Source organism: Syngnathoides biaculeatus, chromosome 9 (genome assembly GCF_019802595.1).
Source record: "Syngnathoides biaculeatus isolate LvHL_M chromosome 9, ASM1980259v1, whole genome shotgun sequence".
In the NCBI taxonomy this organism is placed as follows: Eukaryota; Metazoa; Chordata; class Actinopteri; order Syngnathiformes; family Syngnathidae; genus Syngnathoides; species Syngnathoides biaculeatus.
This window is the reverse complement of record NC_084648.1, coordinates 8,179,696-8,203,724: the sequence shown is the minus strand read 5'-3', so window position 1 is coordinate 8,203,724 and position 24,029 is coordinate 8,179,696. Positions and strand designations below refer to the sequence as shown.

The window sequence follows — 24,029 nt, the reverse complement described above, 5'->3', positions numbered from 1 at the left end:
AAAATGTAACTATTTTTCAGATATTTTTTTAAGAATAAGATTAACAGGCTTTGTATTAAATTTTCACAAAGGCAAAAAAGAAAGGTAGTTCACACTTACTAGCTTTTTGTGTGGCATGGGGGGAGTATTTGTGCAGTGGACTTTTTCGTATGTGGATGTCAATGTTACATAAGAATTTCCACATTCAAAAATAAATATTTACTGAACCGCAACACTTTTTTTTTTGGTCTTGGCCTATTTCATTTTTCCTGCACCAGCTTCTGTGGAAAATATCACCTGATTTCACTGTCAATAGTGAAGTTTCTTCATTGAAACCATCTGCAGGCTGACATAAAAAAAAACCAAGTGATGAAGCAGCAACAGCAAAACGTGGAATGTAAAAAAAAAATCATGAATCACACCCAGGAGTTAACACTTTAATGCTTCATTGTCACTTCACTCCAGTCATCCTCTCTCCTAGCACATATTCAGGATAAAACAGAAGCATTTCCCTTCAAAATGTCCCTTTGTGATTTAATTACTTTTGTTAAAGGTGGGGGGTGCATGGTTAAGACAGCTTGAGAATGACTTCACTGTACATATTTTTCCACCAATTAAAATTCCGTAAAAGTACCTCTTACTTTGAAGGGGGGTAAACAGACTGGAAAAAAAACCCTGACAACTTTTTTTCAGGATGCGTGCGGGACAGCGGGGGTGCGCCAGTTCTGTGGCGGATGTTGAAGGGAGCGCTCAGCTTCGAAACGTGATACGTCAACAGTCCATATTAATTTCCATCAGATACGTTTTTTGTCTGACTTATTAGAGGTGCTATCAGAGTAGAGGGGTGCACCAGCTGAGTCAGGATAATGAAGTCACTGTAAGAGGATTAAAAAGTTCAAGAAAGACTTCGATGAGGATATAAAATCATGTGAAACTCAAATTGCTTTTTGGGACTTTTTATCAAGGGTGTGTCTGGGGTAGAGTGGGTGCACTAACTTTTTTTTTTTTTTTTACTCCCAAAGGTTTTTTGTTTAGTGTGCGGGAGGAGAGACGGTGTGCAAACTGAGTAGGGATGTTCAACCAAGTGTGTGGCCTAAGACGATTGGACACGAGTGCTTAAAACTATGTTAGAAAATTAATAAATATATAAAATAAGGAAAAAAATTAACTAAAGATACCTTTCTTCCAGACTTGTTTAGGTTGTCTGTGGGTAACAGGTGGAATGCGAATTCGTTTTAACTGCTTTTGGGGCTTTTATTTATGATGTGTGGGGGAGGTAGTCGAGGTACGCCAACTCAGTGGGGGTGAGGGTGGTGGTGGTGGGGGGGGGGGGCCCTCTGTATTCAATTTTTGATGTCTTCTTGGGGACAGACCGGCATATAACCACCACTGGAAGGCTGTACTGATCCACATGTCAAGTTTGTGGCGTCCAGCATGAGAGCATGCAGATTCACCAGAGTTGGACGGTGGCAGCTCAAAGGAGAACCAGGACCAGGATCCGGACAACAGTGGAAGAACCGTGAGCCCTTCTCTTCTCCATCATCCAACCTCACCTCAAGGCCTCCGTGTCCCTCCCCCACACTCCCGATGCCCGAATCGACGCTGGGGAGCTCGGGGGCTTCGTCCTGGTGTAACATCTGGATGGATTCATTGTCCAAACTCAACTGAATGGAGCTTTTGATGAAAATTTCTTCAAATGGAGATTTTTCATTTCCTCCATGTTTACCTTCTGATTCTTCTACCTCATGCTCACGCTGATGCTTCTCAATCTTCTCATAGTCTGAAATAACTGGCATCACCTCACTGCTGGACTTTGAGAGCTTGTTGACAACCTCCAGGAAGCAGTGCCGAGTATCCTTCATTTCCCCATCCTGGTCCATGAGAGGTCCCACATGGCCATAGGGTGAATCAGGGTCACATGGCTGCAGGTCTCCCAATGTGAGGGAGGCCACAGGAGGAGCAGAAGGCCATAGCTGAGAGTTCTTGGGGTGTAAGAAGCTGACTCTGGTGGTCTTCACCATCATCATCTTCTCTACCAGAGCTCCAAGATACCCAAGTCCTCCAGGGTAGCAAAGTTCTTCAGGGTCACTACAGCCAACGGAGTTCACTGGGAGGATGTCCACTGGACAGAGGAAGGACTGGAAGGATTCGCTGTTGAAAGGAGGACTTGCCCACTTCTGAAGATAAGCAGAAGATCTGAAGGTGAATGGACTATTTAGTTTTTTCTTTACTCTCTGGATTACAGTATTTCTAGGGTCACTCATGGTGTAGTGGTAGTGACTTTGGTGAAGGGGGTGTGGGTTCAGTTCCCACTCAGTCCATCCGTCCATGTGTTGTCTTTGTGTTAATAGGGTAATAGGCTACTAGGTCTCAGGGGCTGCATCTTTAGCAGGTAAGCCCTGACTTCTTTCTCCACAACCACATTGTCCAGATCTTCTCTCTTTCGGGGGGATCCGAAGGCGTTCCCGGGTGAGATGGGAGACCATCTATCCAGCGTGTTCTGGGTCATCCTTGGGGCCTCCTCTCAGTCAGCCATGACCGCAACATCTCACCAGGAAGACGTCCAGGAGGCATCCTGACTCGATGCCCGAGCCACCACATCTGGCTCCTATCAGTGGTTTGACTCTTGAGCCCCTTCTCGGATGACCGAGGTCCTTATCCTCTTAGGGAAAGGTGGGGTGCGCATGAGGAGGAAACTTATTTCAATCACTTTTATCCTCAATCTTGTTCTTTCGGTCACAACCCACAGCTCGGGACCATAGGCAGACCACCAAACCGGTTACCTTTGGCCTCACCTCCGTCAGCAAGACTGACAGTACAAAGTCTAGATCACTGCAGAAACTACACCGATCCACCAGTCCAACTCCCGCTCCATTTACCCCATACTCATGGACGACAGAACCTCTCCCATTCATACTGTTGCTAAGTGGAAACTGAAACCTGATCCTTGCAGCAAAGTCAGACGGATGGACCACTACACCATCAGTGAATTTAATTACCAGTTGTTTTGATATTTCTTATTGTGGAGAGTGTTGGTTATAAATGATAAAGACAGGAGGTATCTGGTAGTTGTAGTAGTTCTGGCAAACCTACGTTCTGCAGGGAGGATTTTCGTGGGTCTGGTAGTCGTGGACCTCGAATTTTCTTAAAGGCGTAAACCCTAAAAACAGAAATACATTGCCTTGGAAAGTATTTACAATATTTTTGTACACAGTAATGTAATTATATCCAGTATTTGCTTACCAGTGGGTCTTGTCTGTCTTATAGATGAGAAAAGCTAAACAGATGGCAAAGGCTATTCCTGAGACTGTCACCACCAAAACCAGCCACAAGGAGTCTGACAAAGACCAGACAAATTTGTGATTGGGGTATGAAAAAAGCGCATCTCCAAAAGTATTTTTGTCTAATTAAATAGTTAAATTGTTGCACTTTCAATCCGGATTGAGAAATCTAAATTTAGATAATTTATGTAGCAGATTAAAACCCAAACATCAAAACCTTTAATTAAAACTCTCATTTGAAACCCTAACCTAGATTCAAAACCCTAACTCAAAAGCCTAATTCTGACTTGAAACCCTGTTTTGAAACTCTTATGTCAAGCTTGAAAGTAACTAATATCAAACACCATAATTTATTTGAAAACCCTAACCTTCTTTTTCGTGCAAAACTCTAACCTTTGGTTGAAAGCCTATTCCTCACTTGAACCTGAAGCCCAGAATTCAGAATTTGAACCCTATTTTTCAACCATAACCGGATCAGAATTGTGCGTCAGACACGGGCAGTGTGTGTGATGAAGAGAAACCCACCAGCTTCCATCCCGATATCCGACGTCCACCGTGCGGAGGCGCTCCAGTCGCTCCAGACCGACTTTAGTTCTTTATCCGAAGATTTTACCCGAACACGAACCTCGTACTCCGTACCTCGCACCAACTGGTCCACACTTAGCTCGGATCTGCACAACCGATTGCAATCTTTATCCTCTCTGTGCACTGTCGCCCCCTAGTGAAGGTAAACATTTATTTAGACATTTAAAAATAGTTGGAAGGAAAAAAAAAACTTAATATTATTAAAAAATAATAAGTTTAGAATTTCTAGTGGAAAAAGTTATAATTGAGATTTTTAAAACTCAAGAAGTAAACTGAATTATTACTAGAATTTATTGCTATTTTTTCAATAAAAAGGCAGAACGTTGTATTATTATTACTACATGGAAAAACAATAATCAATATATTTTTCAAAAAGATTGTGGGATATTTATAAAAATTGTCTCTTTGTTTGGGTAACCAGGCTAGATTATTACATTTTTGAGGGAAAAGACCATAATATTTCCAGAATACGTGAGGGAAAATTATGTGAAAAAGTTTTTTTTCTGAGAAAAAAAAATGGCATCATACAAAAGAAAATTTATAACAGGTAGAGAAAATGTTTACTATTATGAGAATAATGTATAGTTTCAAGAGGAAAAAGGCAGAATACTATATGAGCAAAGTCATTATTTTGTAGGGCAAGACGGCAGAATATATTCAAACAATAATGGAAGTGGGAAAAAAAAAGTAAAAGTGGAAAACAAAAGTAGCATTTGGGGGGGGAGAGCAAGAGCATAAGATACTATCTTTTATTTTTGAGTGATAAAAGGCATGTTAATGAGTTGAGTTAAAAAACTCCCACTCCCAAAACATCTACCACTAACCAACCCCCCCCCCCCCCATTTTTTTGCCTTCCTTTACCACTTGAAAAAAAAATGTATTATTGCATCTTTTCTCTACGAAAAAAATAATTGGAATATTCTGCTTTTAAAAATACATTTTAACGTTTGCAGCCATATTCTGTAAAAAATATGATAACTCTTGATTCTAGTGGTATTTTGACCAAATCACAGTCATGTAATTAACACCCCTAGGAATTGTTTTAAATTACTAAAAAAGAAAATAAAAACACCCTAACATATCTCCTTTAATTTTATGTTGTGCATTTGGACAGCGTGTATTAGTTACACACATTCCAGGGCTCATCGGCCATCTTCCACTCCAGCTGAAAGCTGAACCGCGGGTTCCACTCTCGCTTGGGAGCCACCCAGGAAATTGTGGTCTGGTTGATTTGAGGCTTTTCCGGCGGAGGTAATTTTACTGCACACACACAGAAACACACACTCGTAAAGTGAGGTTTGCCAAAGGGTCTGCAGAAGAATTCCAAACAAAACGTTAACAGGGCATAACGAGCATGGAGTCGCTATGTCACGAAGCGATGGAAGTATAAATGTTTTGGCTATTTGAGCTCAACCAGCACAAGCTGCCTCGACGGGCTGTACAAGAGGTCTGAAAACAAACCAAACAGTGCAAGAACGACGACTTGAGCGCACTGTATGTACGTAGCTAAAGCGGAGACAAGTGATAAGCGACGTTACAGACTGTAGAAGATATGAAAACAAAACAACCGGGGGACAAGAGTGTGTCTAGTGCATGTAGCTAAAACATAGACTCGTGTCAAATGAATGGGGTGAGGTTATCCTAGCTATCGAAAATAGCACACTTGTAGCAAAATACACAAAGTACACCAAACCCAAGTACAAATTTTGTCCATCGTGTAATCACGTTGATCACTGTAACCTTGCTATGTTGCGTACTTGGTGCCTGTTGAACTAAAAATGGTTTTGTAACAACCAATTAGGGGAAAACTAGTTTGCTGCCCAAGCGGGCTGCAATCAAAGTCCAAACAGGTCAAACTCACAACGACTCGTATTGGCTAGCATACAGCATACAGGGGGATGGTTGAAATGGCTTGAAAACATGGACGACCACAGTACCAGTAGCGCTACTGACTGGACGATTGACTCATTAGTTCATGTCACATGTGGTATTTGATCGCGACGTCGCCTCCACGCTCACCGTGACAGGCCGGTCTGTAGGACATCATCACGTTGGAGCAGTTGAACCAGATTCTCAGCCTGTGGCGTTGCTGAAACTGAGCACAGGCATTGGTTTCCATGTGAGTAGAGCACCCTTGCCAAATATAGCAAAGTACAAATATTCTGTTATTGCACTTAAGCGGTATATATATATATGTATATATTTTTTTTTTTGTTTGTTTTTTTTAATCGAGTATGCCCATTCATTTATTTTTTACGCCCTTACTTTCACATAGAGCTCGTGCACTTACGTCATCAAATCACATCACTGGCCGGAAGTGCTGGTCAAACAAAGCATTCTTATATGCAAAGTCGGTTGGAGACGACGCGAAAATACGTCTTATAGCGCGACGCCCAGAGTTTTGTCCAATACCGTTAAACATTTAGAAGGTGATAATAACCGAAGGTACGTGGAAAAATGAGAGACACCTGGCATAGAGGACACATATTTAATGCCGAAGTCAATGTTTTTGCTGACAAGAAAGTGGACTGTGAACCCGCTTCCGCTTGTCTTAGACAACTGGATCCACACATGGATCTGGTGAGTAAGTCATCGAGATTTACACGGAAGAGTTTGAAGGCATAGAAAAGTCTGGACGCATACAAATACTTCGTTGCTGGATCTGTTCTCAATCAAGAATCAATCCCACATAGCAATGGAGCCATTCAGATTTTTTCAATACAAATAGCAATATTTAAATAAATGACCCCTGGTTTTACACAAACTCACATTCATTAACTATGATTGGAAGAAAAAAAAAGACAGCGAGTCGGCTCCTCCGTACACAAACTGTGTTGTGGCCACACGTTCAGTAAACCTCTCCATGACGGACGTTTTTTTAAAATATGCACTGTTTTCAAATGAGTCCAATGCGTATTTAAAAAAAGAAAAACCGCTTGGATAGGCTTCAGCCCCCGTACCTGGAAGCCCGTTGCGGCCACACTTTAATCTATATAAACCTCTGTGTGACCAGCGGTTTATTTTCTTTTTTTCCAATACGCATTAGACTCATTTGAGAACAATACATATTTAAAAAAAAAAAAAAAAACATGTCGGGGGTAGGTTTACGGAAGCTTGACGTGTGGCTGCAACACGCTTCGTGTATGTTGGAGACAATTTCCTGTCATTTTTTTTGAGTTTGTTTTTTTAATGCATTGTTCTCAAATGAGCCAATTTGGGATTATAAATACTTCTTTGGAATTGATCTTTTCTCATCTTTTCAGCTGGTATTTTATAGAATGATCTCTTTGAATATCTGTCTCGTCTGTTGTAACAACCAACAGCACAACAAATCTCGGGCATTGTGAATATTCTGCTCCGGTTCAATGTCCCCCACACTGTCGAGCAACTCTTTTTGACCGGCAATATGGCGCCGTGAAAATGGTGACGTCAGGTGTACGAGCTCTATACAGATACTGTGTTGCCCCATTACTTGCGATGGCTGTGGACCGAGCGCTGCCACAAATTTAGACAACCAGAAAGGATTTAGAACTGCTATCGATGTTATAAGATAGCGCCAAATTACAGCCAATTTCGGAATGAAGCACCTCAAGTCACTTTCTTTGGCACCAAGATGCCATAAGATGGTGCCAAAGCACAACTTCTGTCTATGGGAAGCTGTTCAACTTACTTCAAAACACTGTACTTTAAGACGAAAGATGATGAAAAACACTTATTTTGTCTGAATGAAGTTCCTTAGCCACTTCAAAAGTGTTCCTTGACACCAAAATGCCACAGAATGACACCAAATCACTACCTTTGTCGAAAAATGAAGTTCTTCAATTCACTTCAACATTGTTCCTTGGCACCAAGAAGCCATAAGATGGCACCAAAACACTACTTTTGTCCCCAACCCACTTGAAGTAAGTTCTATGGAATCAAGACAAGACATGGGATGGCACCAAAGCATAAAGTCTGAGCACAAATAGAGTAGAGGTCTGGTTGGGGTGGTTAAATGAAGAAATAGGTGAATTTGTGAGTTTCAAATGCCAAAGATGGGGCAGAAATCTGTAATTGCGCTTCAAATCTACTCAAGTAGAGAGTACTTTTAGCACGTGTGGTAGCGCAGCCCCGTGCGGATCCTCCGGGGAAGGGACTTACCCTGCTTCGCCTGCCAAAGACCAGCGAGCATATCTGCAGCGAGGAAGGTGTCGACGCGTCCACTGGCCGAAGGAGGCACTGAGACTTGTAATGTCCGCTATTCAAATGAGAACAATGAAAACACATTTTTTCATTTCTTAACCCTGCCTTAAAGCACTCATTTAAAATTGTAGCCTTTTTTGAAAACCCAGTCTGCATGTTTCCTAAACCCACGATACCAACCTTGGCTGTAGACCTCATTTGAAATGCTAGCCACATGTTTGTCCTTGTAACTTATGCCAACCCATTCAAACGCTCGGGTGAAACAACCAAAATGTCCCCAACACGGCATCACCAGTTTGAGATGTTTGCAGTATTTCCTTACCCCTGCCTTTCCGCGTGTAAGCTGCATGGTGCCCTGCCGTCGGCCGTGCGCGCGTCCGAGTTGTTCCAAATGCAAGTGATGGTTTGATCGTAGTCGTTGAAGCAGTTAAGGCCTGAGAGTACCATACAAATACGGATACATACACATTAGCCAATATTTGAGAGATGCTCAGTTATGTTTTTTTGCAGATGATGCCAATCTATATGGCTACTTTCGTCATTTTGATAGCGTAAAAAGCAATGTTTCTGAGTGGGCTCACTCTCGCGGTAAATGAACGAATCCATCCAGCCACCCATTACCGCTTTTCCGGGTCGGGTCGCGGGGGAAGTAGCTTCAGCACGGATACCCAGACTTCCTTTTCCCCAGCCACTTCTTCCAGCTTTTCCGAAGGGATCCTGAGGCGTTCCCAAGCCAGCCGAGAGACATAGTCTCTTCAGCGTATCCTGGGTCGTCCACGGGGTCTCTTTCTGGTGGGATATGATGCCCCAGCCACCTCATCTGGCTCCTCTCAATGCGGAGGAGCAGTGGCTCGACACTGAGCCCCTCCCGGAGGACTGAGCTTCTCACCCTATCTCTAAGGGAGAACCCGGACACCCTGTGGCAGAAACTAATTTCGGCCGCTTGTAGCTGGGATCTTGTTCGTTGTCACGACCCACAGCTCGTGCCCATAGGTGAGGGTAGGAACATAGATCAGAACTGGAAAATTGAGAACTTTGCCTTTCGACTTAGCTCCCTCTTTACCACAACGGACCGATACAAAGTCCGCATCACTGCAGACGCTGCACCGATCCGTCTGTCGATCTCCCGCTCCATTTTTCCTTCACTCATGAACAAGACCCCAAGATTCTTGAACTCCTCCACTTGGGGAAGGATCTCACCCCCAATCTGGAGAGGGCACGCCACCCTTTTCCGACTGAGGATTTGGGGGTGCTGATTCTCATCCCAGCCGCTTCACACTCAGCTGCGAATTGCTCCAGTGAGAGCTGGAGATCACGGCTTGAAGAAGCCAACAGGACCACATCATCCGCAAAGAGCAGAGATGCAATGCTGAGGCCACCAAACCGGATACACTCTTCACCTCGGCTGCGCCTAGAAATTCTGTCCATAAAAGTTACGAACAAAATCGGTGACAAAGTGCAGCCTTGGCGGAGTCCAACTCTCACCGCAAACGAGTCCGACTTATTGCCGGCAATGCGGACAAAACTCTGACAGTGGTCGTGCAGGGAGCGAACAGTTTGTATCAGAGGGTTCGGTACCGAATACATGAACGAATCACTGAGTTGAATGTTCCAACTGCATAACGTTACACTACAGTACATTTAGTAACTTTGAAAACAATATATTTGCTGTTGCTCTTTAACCAAATGATGCCAAATGTTAATGGCTATTTCAATTGTTTTGATAATACACAGCAGAACAGTGCTGTAGTAATAGTAGTAGTAGTAGTAGTAGTAGCAGTAAAATGTTGTCCTCTATTGGTACACCAAAGAATCACTGAGTAAAAGTCATTAAACTGTGCATGTGGCTTAAACTTTTTTTTACAATTCAGTTGTATTTTTCAGCACAGTTCAATTTTAATTTAAAGTACAATTAATTTGCCTTTATTTTTTTTGAACTGTCTTACGACATTGAGGTGTTATTGGTCAAACAGTTCATACTGTTATATTAAGTATACTTTAATAAAATCTCTTTTTTTTTTGATGAACACTTGAGAATACTCGTGGTACGCTGTCCAACAAAAGTATCCACCCCTTTGGGCTTTTATCCATTTTTTAATGTTACAATCTTCAATTGAAAATTCCTCATCTAATCCTTATTTGGTGGATATGCACAAAATAGTTAAATGACAACTATAACTGTTCACCGTCCTCTAGTCGGTCCTTTGTAGAGCCAGCCACCTTTTTTGGCAATCCGCAAGTCGTTTTTGATGCGTTTCCCTGAGTTTGGCACTTGATGGTATTGGGATTTTTACCATTCCACAAAGGAAAAATACTGCAGTTCCTTCAAGGTTGACGGTCACTTCTAGACTTTGCTCAGGAACATCACAACATTCCGCACCAACCATCTTTCCCTCGACTCAAACCGTGTTTCCAATTGACTGCTGTTGTCAAACATCCCCACAGCGGGATGCTGCAGCCAGCACGTTTCACAGTGGGGAGAGTGTTCTTGGGGGATTAGTCGTGCTGTGTATGCACAAGGTATAGATTTCCTTGATGGCTGAAAACATCTATTTTAGTCTCACATGACCTTAGTTAGCGCCTTCCTCCATACATTTTGAGAGTCACCTTTTTGCAAACTCAAATCCCTATTTGCACAGCAATATCTCTCTTATATTGTCACATTTTTGATGTCGTGTGGCTCAATTGACCTTTTATTTAAGTGTTGTATATGGGGGAAGTGCTGCACAAAATACAAGTATGACTCACTGGCATGCTGGCTTTCGTTACACGTTATGGCGGCCCCTAGCCAACGCATCAAATGAAGAAGAACAACAAAAAAAATGATCCTCATGGTTGCTTTGTGGTTCGGATGCAGTTCGGATGCAGGATGTGGAACTCACTGCTTCTTCCTCCTTCTGATTCTGCGTCCAAATACACACACAGATGGATACAAACACAGACAGGTGAAGAAAAACAGAAGTGAAAATGCTCGTGTCTGCGATTCACTTCCACTTGCGCAGCAAACACCTGTGAGGTGCTTTTATCCCAAAAAGTCAAAATATTAGCAATAGTTGAACAGCATGATACCGCAGTCATGTACAGAAGGGCATCCATCCATTTTCTTTGGCGCTTATCCTATCGAGGGTCGTGGGGAGTGCTGGAGCCTATCCCAGCTGTCAACGGGCAGGAGGCAGGGTACACCCTGAACTGGTTGCCATCCCGTTGAAGGGCACATGGAGACAGACAACAGTTGCACTCACAATCACACCTATGGGCAATTTAGAGTGTCCAATTAATGTTGCATGTTTTTGGGATGTGGGAACGCCTCACAAGCAGGTGCGGGATTGAACCCGGGATCTCGGAACTGTGAGGCTAACGCTTTACTAGATGATCCACCGTGAAGCCCAGAATGTGGCAAATTATTTCTGCTTTTAATCTGTTTTTTCGTGAATTAATGAATGTAGTAAATGCATTTTTTTTTGTGGCTTCAGTATGTGTGCTGTATTTCCCAGGTCAGAATTGGAATTCTCAACTTGCTCAATATTCACGATTGTCACCTGTTTCTCCTTTTTTAAATGCGTTGCAAATAATATCATCCGTGTAAAAGATTTCAGCCCCCACCCCAAAAAAAAACCCAGCCTTTAGAAGCCATTAAAATAGCCATGAGAAACTATTACTGTAGTTCATCACATAATTCTTTCCATGGCAAAATGGTCAAATGAATTGTCTCAATGTGCCAAGCAGATTTTGATACCTTTCCATTGGACTTCCCATCATCATTTTTTTCCCAGGTGAATCTTGACTTTCTTTAACAAAGAGAAATGTGCACAACATTAGCTGTCCTGTGTCTATATTTTTTTCTTATTTTTGTGCAATGTACCACAGCAGCTGTACATTTAACCAATGTTCTATAACCGAACAACAAAAGAACTGAACATGATAGATGGATAGATTTAGACTTCAACTTTAAACTCTAGAAAACTATTATCGTTGTAACGTGTGTGTATGTGTGTATGCGTGCACCAGTGCCATCCCATTACCTGGAAAGAAGCAGGGCAGCATCTGTTTTATACCGTTTGACATCATAAAAGCCTTTCCAAATTTCTGCCTGAATTGGATGTTTGGAACCCTCACTCGTTTGTTTTTGAGTATGATTTCAGACAATGGGACACTTTTTGTTTTGTGGTTTCCTTGCAAGGAGGAAGTCATGAGCCTCACTTACCTGTTTTTGTGGTTTAGGTTTTAAAAAAAAAAAGGGTAGTATGTTCCATTTGTGATTTTTCTTGTGCTTTTGAACAAAGCCTCAAGCCTTGCTCACTCACTTGCTCTTATACGCTTAAAAGAATTGTCACAAAACGGGTTAACTTTGTGAACATCTGCTCCACTCGCCGTTGTGTTTAGCAGCCTGTTATTTATTTATGTCCGTCTGTCTTATCTATCTTGATCCCCCTTTTGAAAAGTGGCGAGGAGCACGTGCCTGAGCGTGATTTGCGTGTGTGTGTGGCATGACTCGTTTGAATAATTTCCCCGTTTGATTGCCAATTTAAGACAGCCACTTCCCCCTCGTCACTTCCGCGCTCTCTCGCTTCCTCCGCCTGGTCTCGCTCCATCTCGATTTCAAACGTTCAGTTCTCATCAGGCCACCACGGTTGCTTTCAGGGACCGTTTAAAAAATATGCACACCTGTATCCCGTTTTTAGCTTCGACAAATCAACTGAGGGAGATCCCCCAAGCCCGCCAGCTCATCAGGTGTCGTTGCCTTCAGGGACAGATCAATTTCACAGCTGTATGCAGACAGACAGACGTGAGTTCAAACTGTCTCTGATAGGAAAAGCTCACTAAATACAACTCAAATCAGCACTCATGCTCAAATATAAATATTAGTACTATCCTGTAGTTTGCCACACAGTGTTTCCACTCGACCTCGTCTTTCGGTTGCTTTTTAGATGTTGCGTCCACTTTTGCGTAAGTGTACAATGGGGACAGGAAGTGGGTGCGTTGTGCGCGCAAAACTCATTCCATCTCATGCAGGTGAGGAAAGGATGAGTGAAGGGAAAGCCCAAATGGCACAAAAAGATAAGCCAAAACGGTCTCTTTTTTTCAGGTTTTTTGTTCTATTTTATGCAACTCATTTTTGTCGGAGGCCTCAGAGGGTCGTTATGACTGAAACCACCAAAATCTTTAATATTTGCACATAAAATTGATGTAACTACTTTTGAAACTAACAATCAAGGGTAATGGGTTTTTCAACTATTGTTCATGTTTGGTAATACAAAAATGCAATATCTCAGTGTTATCGTTTATGATATGACAATTTGAAATTTTTGTACAGATTTGAACAAGAATCATGGAAGTTGACAAACATGATTTGCTTTCGCGGCCCACACAAAATCATGTGGCGGGGCGGATCTGGCCCGCGGGCCTCGAGTTTCACACCTGTATGTTGAAGGATGTAATTGCGGAAAATAGTAAAACTTTGTACAGCAGAAACGTGGAAATCAAATCCCTCAACATTGCTAAAACTGATAAAAAATTACATGTCAAATGTGGAGTGCCATTTTGAAGCTGGCACACTCTGAGAAAAGCAACATTTTGGCATGTTTCTAAACATTTTTTAAAAACTGGTGTGAATGTTCGAGAGTCACTTGTTGACACAGAACTAGATTTGTCTATAGTCAAATTCAAATGTTAAATGTTGCCCCTAATTCTTACATTTAAACGTAGATTTAAATATGAATAGTAAATTTGAATGTCAATTATTTATAAACGAATATACATCTTCAATCTAAATGTTAAATGGAAAATATAAATAATATTAAATCAAAATGTTACATTTCTACCTATAAATAAATGTTAAAACCCAAATGGTAAATGTAAAATCTAAATGTGAAATATACATCTAAATGAGAAATTCTAAATATATATGTAATGAGAAATCCTAAATTTAAATATAAAATGTCATGTAAATCTTGCATTTTTTAGCTCAATGTTAAAGGCTAAATCTAAATATGCAATATATGTACATCTAAATGTTAAGTACATTTCTAAACGTTACATGTTAACTAGCCATCCATCCATTTTCTTTGCCGCTTATCCTCACAAGGGTGGTGGGGAGTGCTGGAGCCCATCCCAGCTGTCAACAGGAAGCAGGCAGGGTACACCCTGAACTGGTCGCCACCCAATCGCAGGAGACAAATAGCCGCACTCACGATCACACCTAGGAGCAATTTAGAGTGTCCAATTAATGTTGCATGTTTTTGGAATGTGGGAAGAAACCAGAGTGCCCGGAGGACACCAACGCAGGCACGGGAAGAACATGCAAACTCCACACAGGCGGGGCCGGGATTGAACCTGGGGCCTCAAAACTGTGCATTACCAGCTGAGCCACCGTGCCGCCAATGTTAACTATATACATCTAAATGTTAAAAGTATATCAAAGTGTTGAATGTAAATGTTTCATACATAGTCGAATGTTAACTATACTGTCCATACAATTATTTAATCTATATCTAAATATTACATCTATATACATCTAAATGGAAATGTTAGAGAAATGTTATTTGGGCGGAAAAAAAAAAACGCAAATCCAAACTGCCGACAGGTGGAAGTACCAAAATAAAAGCTTAAGGTTAGACTGTGTCTGAACTCCCCTTAAAATAACACGAAAATCATCTCATCTGGGGAATTGCACTTTGATATTTCATCAAACTATAATCTCTGTCAAAGAGTCCACCCTAAAAGTGTTCAAACATCATACAAAGGAACCTTTAGAATCAAAGCCCCGGGCGTTGCTAATACTGTTAAAACATTGTCAAGCAAAGATCTTGATGCGGGTGAAAATGTCAACGCATCATACTTCAAAGCCCTGACAGCCCCAAGAATATGAACATAAATCATAATCAAACCCTCAACCTTGACGCAAATCAGGGGTGCCGCTCGGGCTACTTGAGGGGGGCTACAGGCCTCTCAAAGAAAATGATGTCACAAATTATTTGGGTTATATGTGTTTATGGTGAAGTTTTCTTGTCACACCATCTCTAAAACCGATCTTCAGCCCCCCCCCCACCAAAAAAAAAAAGTTAAAAAAAATACTCTGTTTTTTGACAAACTTTTTTTTTTTTGGGGGGGGAGGGGTGCCCAAACTTCCAAACTAGCAACGCCCCTGTCACACATCAAAGCCGCCCCACCATTGCTACATTTGAAACCATCGTGCAGAGGAAACTTTAACGTCAAACCCACAACCGTTGCACACTTCAGCAGACAGACACACACACAGATTGACAGAACGTTCAATTGATCAAATCGACAGAATGATAGATACACATATCAGTCAACTGAAAGACAGATGGACAGACCGATCAACAAAAAGATTAAATCCTAAAAAGGTCAAAAAAGTTGTTCTTAGAAAGAGATAGAAACTTGTATACTTCAGTAGTTCACATAAAAAAAAAATTGACAACAAAGCATAATTTCTCCAGAACTTCGTCAGCCATATTATTAGCACATCATCATTCAGTTCTGAAGCAACTCCAACCAGCTCCCTGTCCATTCTCGCTGCGGTTTAAGACAAACGCTCAAGCTCATTTCAGCATTTTTTCCTCACATGTTCAATGCGATTAATATCAGGACTTTTCCCGAGAGTCCAATGTTTTGTTCTTTTTGTTGGATTCGCTTTGTGTTCGGGTCTTCAAAGCATTGGAAGCCCCCTCATTGCCTGCAAGTGCGACCACACTTCCTGACACTGGCTAGCACATTTCACGCCGGGATGCCTTGATAAGTTTTGAGATTTCTTTGCATGCAACACAGATTTAAAACAACATATGCCAGACTGAGAACATAACGGCCTGCTGCTTGTTTCACAGTAGTTAGAGAGTTCTTTTTTGTTGTTGTTGTTGGTAACCTGAAAAACTCACCCCAAGAAGCACTGCACCTTGTCAATATGTATTCCAGAAAATTCCAGTCTCGTCAGGTTCAAGGTTTTTCAGTGATGATCGTCTCTTTTGTTTATTTCTTTAGCATCCATTTTTTCAGACTGCTTGTTTTCTTTGATGTTTGTACGGTGTCCTTGGGGGCCTTTAAAAGGTGCCTATGTATGAAATGAACTATTATTATTCATTACAAAGGATCAGAAATATATATATATTGATAAATGTTTTAAAATGTTGCACTTGTAAAAGGGATAGAAATTGACTCACCCATCAGAAGTCTGACTGAACCACTGAAATGATTTGTGATTAAAGGATTGAGCGGTGAGCATGAAAGGAAAGAGGCGTGTCTACTTGCGGCGATGGCCACAACAAGATTGTTCTTCCACCCACGATGGAAACAAGACTTGTTATATTTGTTGCTTTATTTTCGTGTCTCTCCCCCCAAAAAAATCGGTTTGACTAAATGTATTTATTTTTAGTCATTTTTCTCATCAGATAAATGCTCTATTGTAAATAAAACGAAGATTAAGAAACATTTGTAACATTAATTATTGGCCAGCAACCAGTTCAGGGTGTACCGCGCCTCCTGCTCAATGAAAGCTGAGATTGGCTACAGGACTCCTGTGACCCTCGTGAGGATAAGTGGCAAAGAAAATGGATGGATGGATGGATGGATGGATGGATGGATGGATGATGGATGGATGGATGGATGGATGGAGGATGGATGGATGGATGGATGGATGGATGGATGGACAAATATGGGGCAGCACGGTGCCACAGCTGTAGAGCGCTGGCCTCACAGTTCTGGGCACCAGGGTTCTATCCCAGCGCCGCCTGTGTGGGTTTTCGCTGGGCACTCCGGTTTCCTCCCATATTAAAAAAAAAACATGCATTACTTGGAGACTCTAAAAAAAATGCCCCCACGTGTTACTGTGAGTATTCTTGTCTCTTACTCTCTCTTACTCTCATACTCTTGTCTGTCCCCATGTGCCCTGCGATTGGCTGGCAACCAGTCCAGGGTGTACCCTGCCTCCTGCCCGATGACCGCTGGGATAGGCTCTGGCACTCCCAGGACTCTTGTGGGGATGAGCGGCTCAGAAGATGGATGGATATTAGAAGTGTACGAATGGAAGTTTCTGTCTCCCATTTAGGCTCTTTTATCACTGACAGGTCAATACAATTCTTAAATGTTAGAATACAATGAAGCAAATAAGTATTTGAACACCCTGCTATATTGCAAGTTCTCCCACTTAGAAATCATGGAGGGGTCTGAAATTTTCATCGTAGGTGCATCTCCACTGTGAGAGAGATAATCTAAAAAGAATAATCCAGAAATCACAGTGTATGATTTTTTTAATGATTTATTTGTGTGATACAGCTGCAAATAAGTATTTGAACACCTGTCTATCAGCGAGAATTCTGACCTTCAAAGACCCGTTAGTCTGCCTTTAAAAGTCCACCTCAACTCCATGTATTATCCTGAATCAGATGTAACTGTGTCAGGTCGTCACCTGCATAAAGACACCTGTCCACCCCATACAATCAGTAATACTCCAACTTGTAACATGGCCAAGACCAAAATGCTGTCCAAATACACCAGAGACAAAATTGTACAACTCCACACGCCTGGAAAGGGCAAGAAATTGCCAAGCAGCTTGGTGAAAAAAGGTCCACTGTTGGGGCAATCATTAGAAAATGAAAGAAGTTAAACATGACGATCAATCTCAATCGGAGTGGAGCCCCATGCAAGATATGAGGTATCAGCCCAGGACTACGCGACAGGTCTTGGTCAATGACCTGAAAAGAGCTGGGACCAACGTTTCCAAGGTGACTGTTGGTGTTACACTAAGATGTCATGGTTTGGAATCATGCATGGCACGGAGGGTTCCCCTCCTTAAACCAGGACGTCAAGGCCTGTCTTAAGTTTGCCAATGACCATTTGGATGATACAGAGGAATCTTGGGAGAAAGCTTTGTTGGTCAGAAAATTTAACTTTTTCGTCATAATTCGACTGGAGGAAGATGAATGATGAGTTTCATCCCAAGAACACCATCCCTACTGTGAAGCATGGGGGTTGTAGCATCATGCTTTGGGGGTGTTTTACTGCACATGGGACAGGATGACTGCAGTGTACTAAGGAGAGGATGACCACGGCCATGTATTGTGAGATTTGGGGGAACAACCTCTTTCCCTCAGTCAGAGCATTGAAGATGGGTCATGGCTGGGTCTCTTTCAACATGACAATGACCCGAAGAACACAGCCAGGAAAACCAAGGAGTGGCTACGTAAGAAGCATATCAAGGTTCTGGCGTGGCCTACCCAGTCTCCAGACCTAAACCCAATAGAAATTCTTTGGAGGGAGCTGAAACTCCTTGTTTCTTAGTGACAGCCCAGAAACCTGTCTGATCTAGAGAAGATCTCTGTGGAGGAGTGGGCCAAAATCTCTCCTGCAGTGTGTGCAAACCTGGTGAACAACTACAGGCAACATTTGACCTCTAATTGCAAACAAAGGCTACAGTACCAAATATGAGCATTGGTTTCCTCAGGTGTTCAAATACTCATTTGCAGCTGTATCACACAAATAAATCGTTAAAAAAAATAATCATACATTGTGATTTCTGGATTTTTCTTTTTAGATTATCTCTCTCACAGTGGACATGCACCTATGATGAAAATTTCAGACCCCTCCAGGATTTCTAAGTGGGAGAACTTGCAAAATAGCAGGGTGTTCAAATACTTGACTGTAAAAGGAAAAGAGCAAGGCCTCCTCAAACCTGTTCAAAGGCAACTGCAGGAGATTTTGTCATCTGGTGATTTTCCCCATGTTGCTTTCTGTGGATCGTTTCTGCTTTAAGGCAAAAAATGTTGACATTGGAAATTCCCTTCCAACGTGAACAGAAACCCACCTGCTTTTCATTTCAAACTGTATCATAGCATCTGACCAACTTTTATCATTCCATTTGCATATTTTTCATTGGACCTAATGAGCAAAAAAAGGTCCGATCTCTGTTCTTTTTTTCCTCTTTTGTTTTTGTTGTACTGATTTGAGAGATATCCTGCTTTATTTTGTTATATTGACCTGCAGACATAGCATTTTGGAATTATTTCTAAGTTTCAATTATTTTTATTTATTAAGCAAGTTTCTTTCGGCTTGTCCCTTTCGGGGTCACCACAGCGTGTCGTTTGGCACAATTTTTACGCCGGATGCCCTTCCTGACCCAACCCTTCTCAGGGAGTGGAGGCCCCAAAGGGATATGAACCCACAACCCCTTGTTTTCCAAACCAGTGCTCTAACCACTGAGCTACGGGGGCCTCAATTATTTCATTTATTATTTTTGAATGATAATACATTTTATCACATGACATTATGTTTTTTTTATGTGTTATTATTTAGGAGCAAACATATGCATTTACTTATTTGAATTTGATACATGAGGAATATTATTTTAACACAATTTGGGATCATTTGACAGCTTAGTAATATTAGTCTACACTCTTTGCTGCCATGAGTCATTTTAGTAGCAAATATCAAAAATGTTGTCAGAAACTTACATGTGTTTTATCCATCCATAGTATTTAACACAATAAATAGGTTACTGTATGGAGTGGTTTTCTGCAATTTTATTAGGATGTGTAGGCGTTATTTCCACCTTATGATTTATTCACCAGCAAAATATAGTGGTTATCCAATACTTTATCTCTATTTAAATGAATATGAGATAGTTGTAATATTACATAACACTATTGATGATTATTTAGTTGTATTTATCATTTCTGTAGCAGTTTTCCTGCAAATTCAAAATGGTGAACTGAGCACTCTGCTGCCCTTTAGTGGGCACCTGAAATTCACCAACCAGGCGACGAAAATATTGGTAACGCCTCTATATAATAATAATAATAATGATGATAAGAAGAAGAATGCATTATATTTTATTCTCTTTTTATTCTTTCAAGATGAATAGCTGCACTTAATACATATTCACATTTTCATTGTTTTAAATCCATTTTAAACATTGTGAAGAAAAAAAATGGGTGAAAAACACAATTGTCTTCTTTATCAGATGAACTCACACAAAAGACACAACCTCAAATTCCAACCTTGTGTGTGTGTGCGTGTGCCAATAAAGTTAGCGTGTACTGTCCTCTGTTCCCCGCCTCCATGAAATCTCTTATCTTTCCTGGCTGCTACTACATGATAAAATATCAAAGGCCTTTTTCTCCCAAGATGCACTTTTATTTTTATTGTCTCAAGCAACATTTTGTTTTGATTGCTTGTTTGTATCCTCCCGCCTGATAGGCCAATACCGTGTAGCTAAACGATCAATGAAAACAATTTTGAATACCTCAAGGAAGGTCTTGTTTTAATCCCATTTTGTTAAAACGCAACATTATGTGTTTGTTTGGAAATTTGATACAAACGTGTCTCTTTCTGGTTGGATTGTTTGATCACTTTGTTTCCCCCATTTGTTAGCAGTATGCACTAAAACGTACCATAACGCAATATTATTTAAGTGGATACTGCATGTTTTATTTACTGCAGCATGGTGTTGCTTTGATCACATTTTACACAGTTTGTTCGCCAGATAGCCCAAAACTTACTGTAACTAAATGATACAGTAAACTCCTACATGTTAGTTGAACACTGCAAATAAACCATCAATTAAAATGTGTTTTATTACCCCAAGGAAGGTATTTTTTAAACACATTATTATATATAAAACATACCATCACGTGACTGGTTCTGGTTAGCTCAACACTGCCTACGGATAGCAATTATAAACACACATGCGCCATTATGACAATTATTTTGTCAGAAATAGCACAATAATTTTTAAAAAGTCATTCAGAAAAAAAAAATAAAAATACGTCGGGACGTGGCAAGGGCCATTAAAAAGAAATAAACAAAATGTAGCTTCTGTTACCATTTGGTAGCCATAAAACAACTTCAATTTCGATGGAATAAAATAACATCTTCAAGATAAAGTAAAAATTTATGGCGCTATATTTTTTCACATAAAATTCGGAATTTCATAAGAACAATTAGGTGAAGAAAAAATACCAAATGCTGATATAAAATTAAACACTTTAAATATTATGTTCATTTTTATAATTTGTACGTATAATCTTGGGTTTATAAACATATTCGTCGATGTTTCTCTGTAGGAACAATTATATTGCAGCTTTGCTCCGCCCGGCTCCATTAGAATCGACGCGCAACAAGAGCTAACCGGATGTTGATATAAATGCTCACGAGTCCACATGTTCAGTTTGTCATTTTATTCTTACCTTTAAACTAGTTTAGTTTAGATTTCCGGGGAAAACGCGACCTGGAATAGTTCGAGATGTCCGCGTCGTTGGTCAGGAGGGGACTGGAGCTGCTGAGCAACGACATTAAAAGTATGTTTTAACCCCATTTCCGGCCATTTGCCGGAGCTAACGTTAGCAGCAATGATTCAATACCATTCATCGCTGTAATTGAAAACACTAACGTTTCCGATCAGTGTTGTATTTAAATAGCAAAAATTTAAGACGGGCCGGTTCAGCGTCATATATTGCAGCTTCATATTTCCGTTGTAGTTAAAATGTTATGACTTCGACGAGAGGCCACAATTTTGCAGCTGGGGAAAACATATTTGTGAAAAAATAGTTTGTCAACCCAGACATCTTCTGAGCATGTTATGAATTTCCTTTAAAGTTGAGTATGAGGCAATTGCTGTTGCTGTCATGCAAATAGTGGTTAAAATCACGTAATTTTATATCAAATTGACAAATTTTGCAGCTCTTGTCGCGTGCTAATTCGAGTCACCACGCATTCCAAACAAGTAGCACCGGTGCCGTGTTTCCTCCCAGGTGACAATAAGGCCAAGAAGAAGAAGAAGCAGCGACAGTCGGTGACACCCAATTTAGCAGCAGCGAAGGCCCTGGTGAGCACCAACCGCCAGGGCGTCACCCGGCAGGTGAAGAGGCTGCAGGGGCGGCTCGGACCCGGCAAGAGCAAAGCTACGGTCAAAGACAAGCGGATCAAGTGCGCCCTCGGTCAGTTTGGGCCAATCCCGGTTCTCCGATCATACTAATAAAGATGGAAAACCGAGCTGGATTGAATGTCATTATAGTAAAATGCGTACACCCCCCCCCTCCCCCTTTGTCTTGCCAGTGTTGTCTTAATTTGCCTTCATTGTTCTAAGTGATCTTTTTTTGACATTGTTAATTTTATGTTTCTGTCTTTTTTTTTTTTTTTTTTTGAATGTGAATTATACTAGACGAGTTCCGGGAGCAAAAAAAGAAAAATCAGATGGAGGCCAACCTCAAATATTTCTTGAGAACCGAGGCTAAGGCAACGATTTCGGATACCTTGAAGGTGAGAGGTCCGCTCAGACGTTTGTGTTGTGTAAATGATTACCGCTTCGTCTGGGGCTGCCCACAGATCCAGAACCACAACGTGGGAAGACAATCCCGCCATCGCCGTGACCATCCTAACGCTAAGAAGCCCAAAGAGAAGAAGTCGGTGTTCACGGAGGAGGAGTTCCAGCAGTTTCAAAAGGAATATTTTGGCCGGACTGTGGAAGAAAAAAAGTTTCCCCTGAAAAAACATTGAACCGTCAGAATAAACTTTTTTTAAGGACTATATTTTGTTCACGTCTGACATAAACGTTCCATTGATTAAAAAACAAAACAAAAACAAATCCAATGTTAAATGCTGTATAGTTGGGATTTTATTGGAATTCAGAGCTATTTAGATATTTTAATTAGCCAAAAACTTGACAGAACAAAAAAGTTCCCACTTCTAGTGATTACATTAAATTGAAAACACAGCCTTGCACTAAGTTGTAAAATATTTCTATTGTTGTTTTGGCAGTGGATATGGCAACACTCTCACTATCAGTGTTCTGTGCACACACAGTCTGGTCAGGAAACAGCTTCTCCATCCAGTCATTAAATTGAATAAAGCAAATCATTATTTCTGTTGGGCCCAGTGGGTGAGGTTTTGTTTTTTGGACAGTTAAAAATTTAAATGGTGGCAGGTGTGTGGTGACTCCCACATATCTATATATTTTGGGTTTTTTTTAAATTTGACGTTCATGCTCTGACTTAAAAAATAAATGAACTGTGACATTAGTCTGACTATTCATTGAGTACTTGAGTTCACATTTGAATGATTACTTTTTACTTGTACTTGAGTCATATTTTTCTAAAGTAAGAGTATTCTTACTTGAGTATAATATTTGGCTCCTCTGTCCCACTGTGATATGGCAAACAGTTTATTATATTACTTATTTTACTACATGGGTGAAGCGGGCACATTACGCCACAAAACATCTAGACCGGAGGACAATAGTGTAGTAACAACTATCGACCAGCAGGGTGTATAGTACTCCACCGGTCCCTACACTGGGCTCAATGGAAAATGAGAAATTCTGTTTCCTCAAATGTTATGATTTACGCCCTTATTAATTGATGTTTAAGCACGAAAACAAAATATTTCAGGGACTTGAGGGTCAAAAGTAAGTGGCGTTAGTTGTGCTCACAGCACCTTAAAAAGTATTTAACACGTTGCCATCTTTGTCACTAAATACATTTCCAAAGGTGCTATTGACGTGAGAATTTCACCAGATGCTGGTAACAACCCAAATACTCCACAGATTCAAATAAAGTAGAACAAATGAGATCAGAATTTAAATTATGTGTAGAAAAGTGGAATAAAACAGAGGAATAGTATTGAAGACACCAACTGGTATTTAATACTTTGTTCATAACATATTGCAACAAGTTGCCTCCTGTATGGAGAAACATTCATTATTCTGGTGTGATTTTGGCCCAGTTCTCCACATAAGAATAATTCAAAATTACCCTGGGCATATTAACTGACCTTTAGTTTCAGTTCTTTCCATAGATTTTTGATTGGATTTAGGTCGGGTGATTGGTTGGGCCATCCAAGTAGCTTTTTTTTTTTCTTTGATACCAATTGAGTTACCTTGGCAGTATGTTTTGGATCATGAGCTTGCTGAAATCGCCACCCTCGTTTCATTTTGGCGATAAATTTTGTCAAGTATGTCCCGCTACCTTTTGCCACTGATCCTGCAGTCAATTGACC

General features: G+C 40.9%; 2 protein-coding genes across 5 annotated transcripts; one reads left to right on the top strand and one right to left on the bottom strand.

Moving 5' to 3' along the window:
- Positions 1-402: 402 nt before the first annotated feature.
- LOC133506390 (uncharacterized) lies at positions 403-16,333 on the bottom strand. Of its 4 annotated transcripts, none has more exons than XR_009796487.1 (12): positions 16,205-16,333; positions 15,923-16,095; positions 10,776-10,930; positions 8,350-8,461; positions 7,986-8,082; positions 5,865-5,940; positions 4,978-5,105; positions 3,786-3,978; positions 3,223-3,316; positions 3,073-3,139; positions 1,158-2,156; positions 403-854 (listed from the first exon to the last, which is right to left on the bottom strand). XR_009796487.1 is itself a non-coding variant. In XM_061830478.1 (12 exons), the coding sequence occupies exons 4-12, from the start codon at positions 10,858-10,860 to the stop codon at positions 1,323-1,325; spliced, it is 1,686 nt and encodes a 561-aa protein (XP_061686462.1). In that variant the 5' UTR covers positions 10,861-10,930; positions 11,764-11,815; positions 15,923-16,095; positions 16,205-16,333; the 3' UTR covers positions 403-1,322. The 4 variants fall into 4 exon arrangements, 3 of the variants coding, with proteins under 3 accessions (XP_061686462.1, XP_061686460.1, XP_061686463.1); XM_061830478.1 differs by adding an exon at positions 11,764-11,815 and having other exon boundaries at positions 403-2,156; XM_061830476.1 differs by having other exon boundaries at positions 403-2,156.
- A 4,796-nt stretch (positions 16,334-21,129) lies between these two features.
- rps19bp1 (ribosomal protein S19 binding protein 1) lies at positions 21,130-22,893 on the top strand. The gene is made up of 4 exons (XM_061829882.1): positions 21,130-21,334; positions 21,788-21,973; positions 22,198-22,295; positions 22,362-22,893. The coding sequence occupies exons 1-4, from the start codon at positions 21,280-21,282 to the stop codon at positions 22,530-22,532; spliced, it is 510 nt and encodes a 169-aa protein (XP_061685866.1). The 5' UTR covers positions 21,130-21,279; the 3' UTR covers positions 22,533-22,893.
- The last annotated feature ends 1,136 nt before the right edge of the window (positions 22,894-24,029 follow it).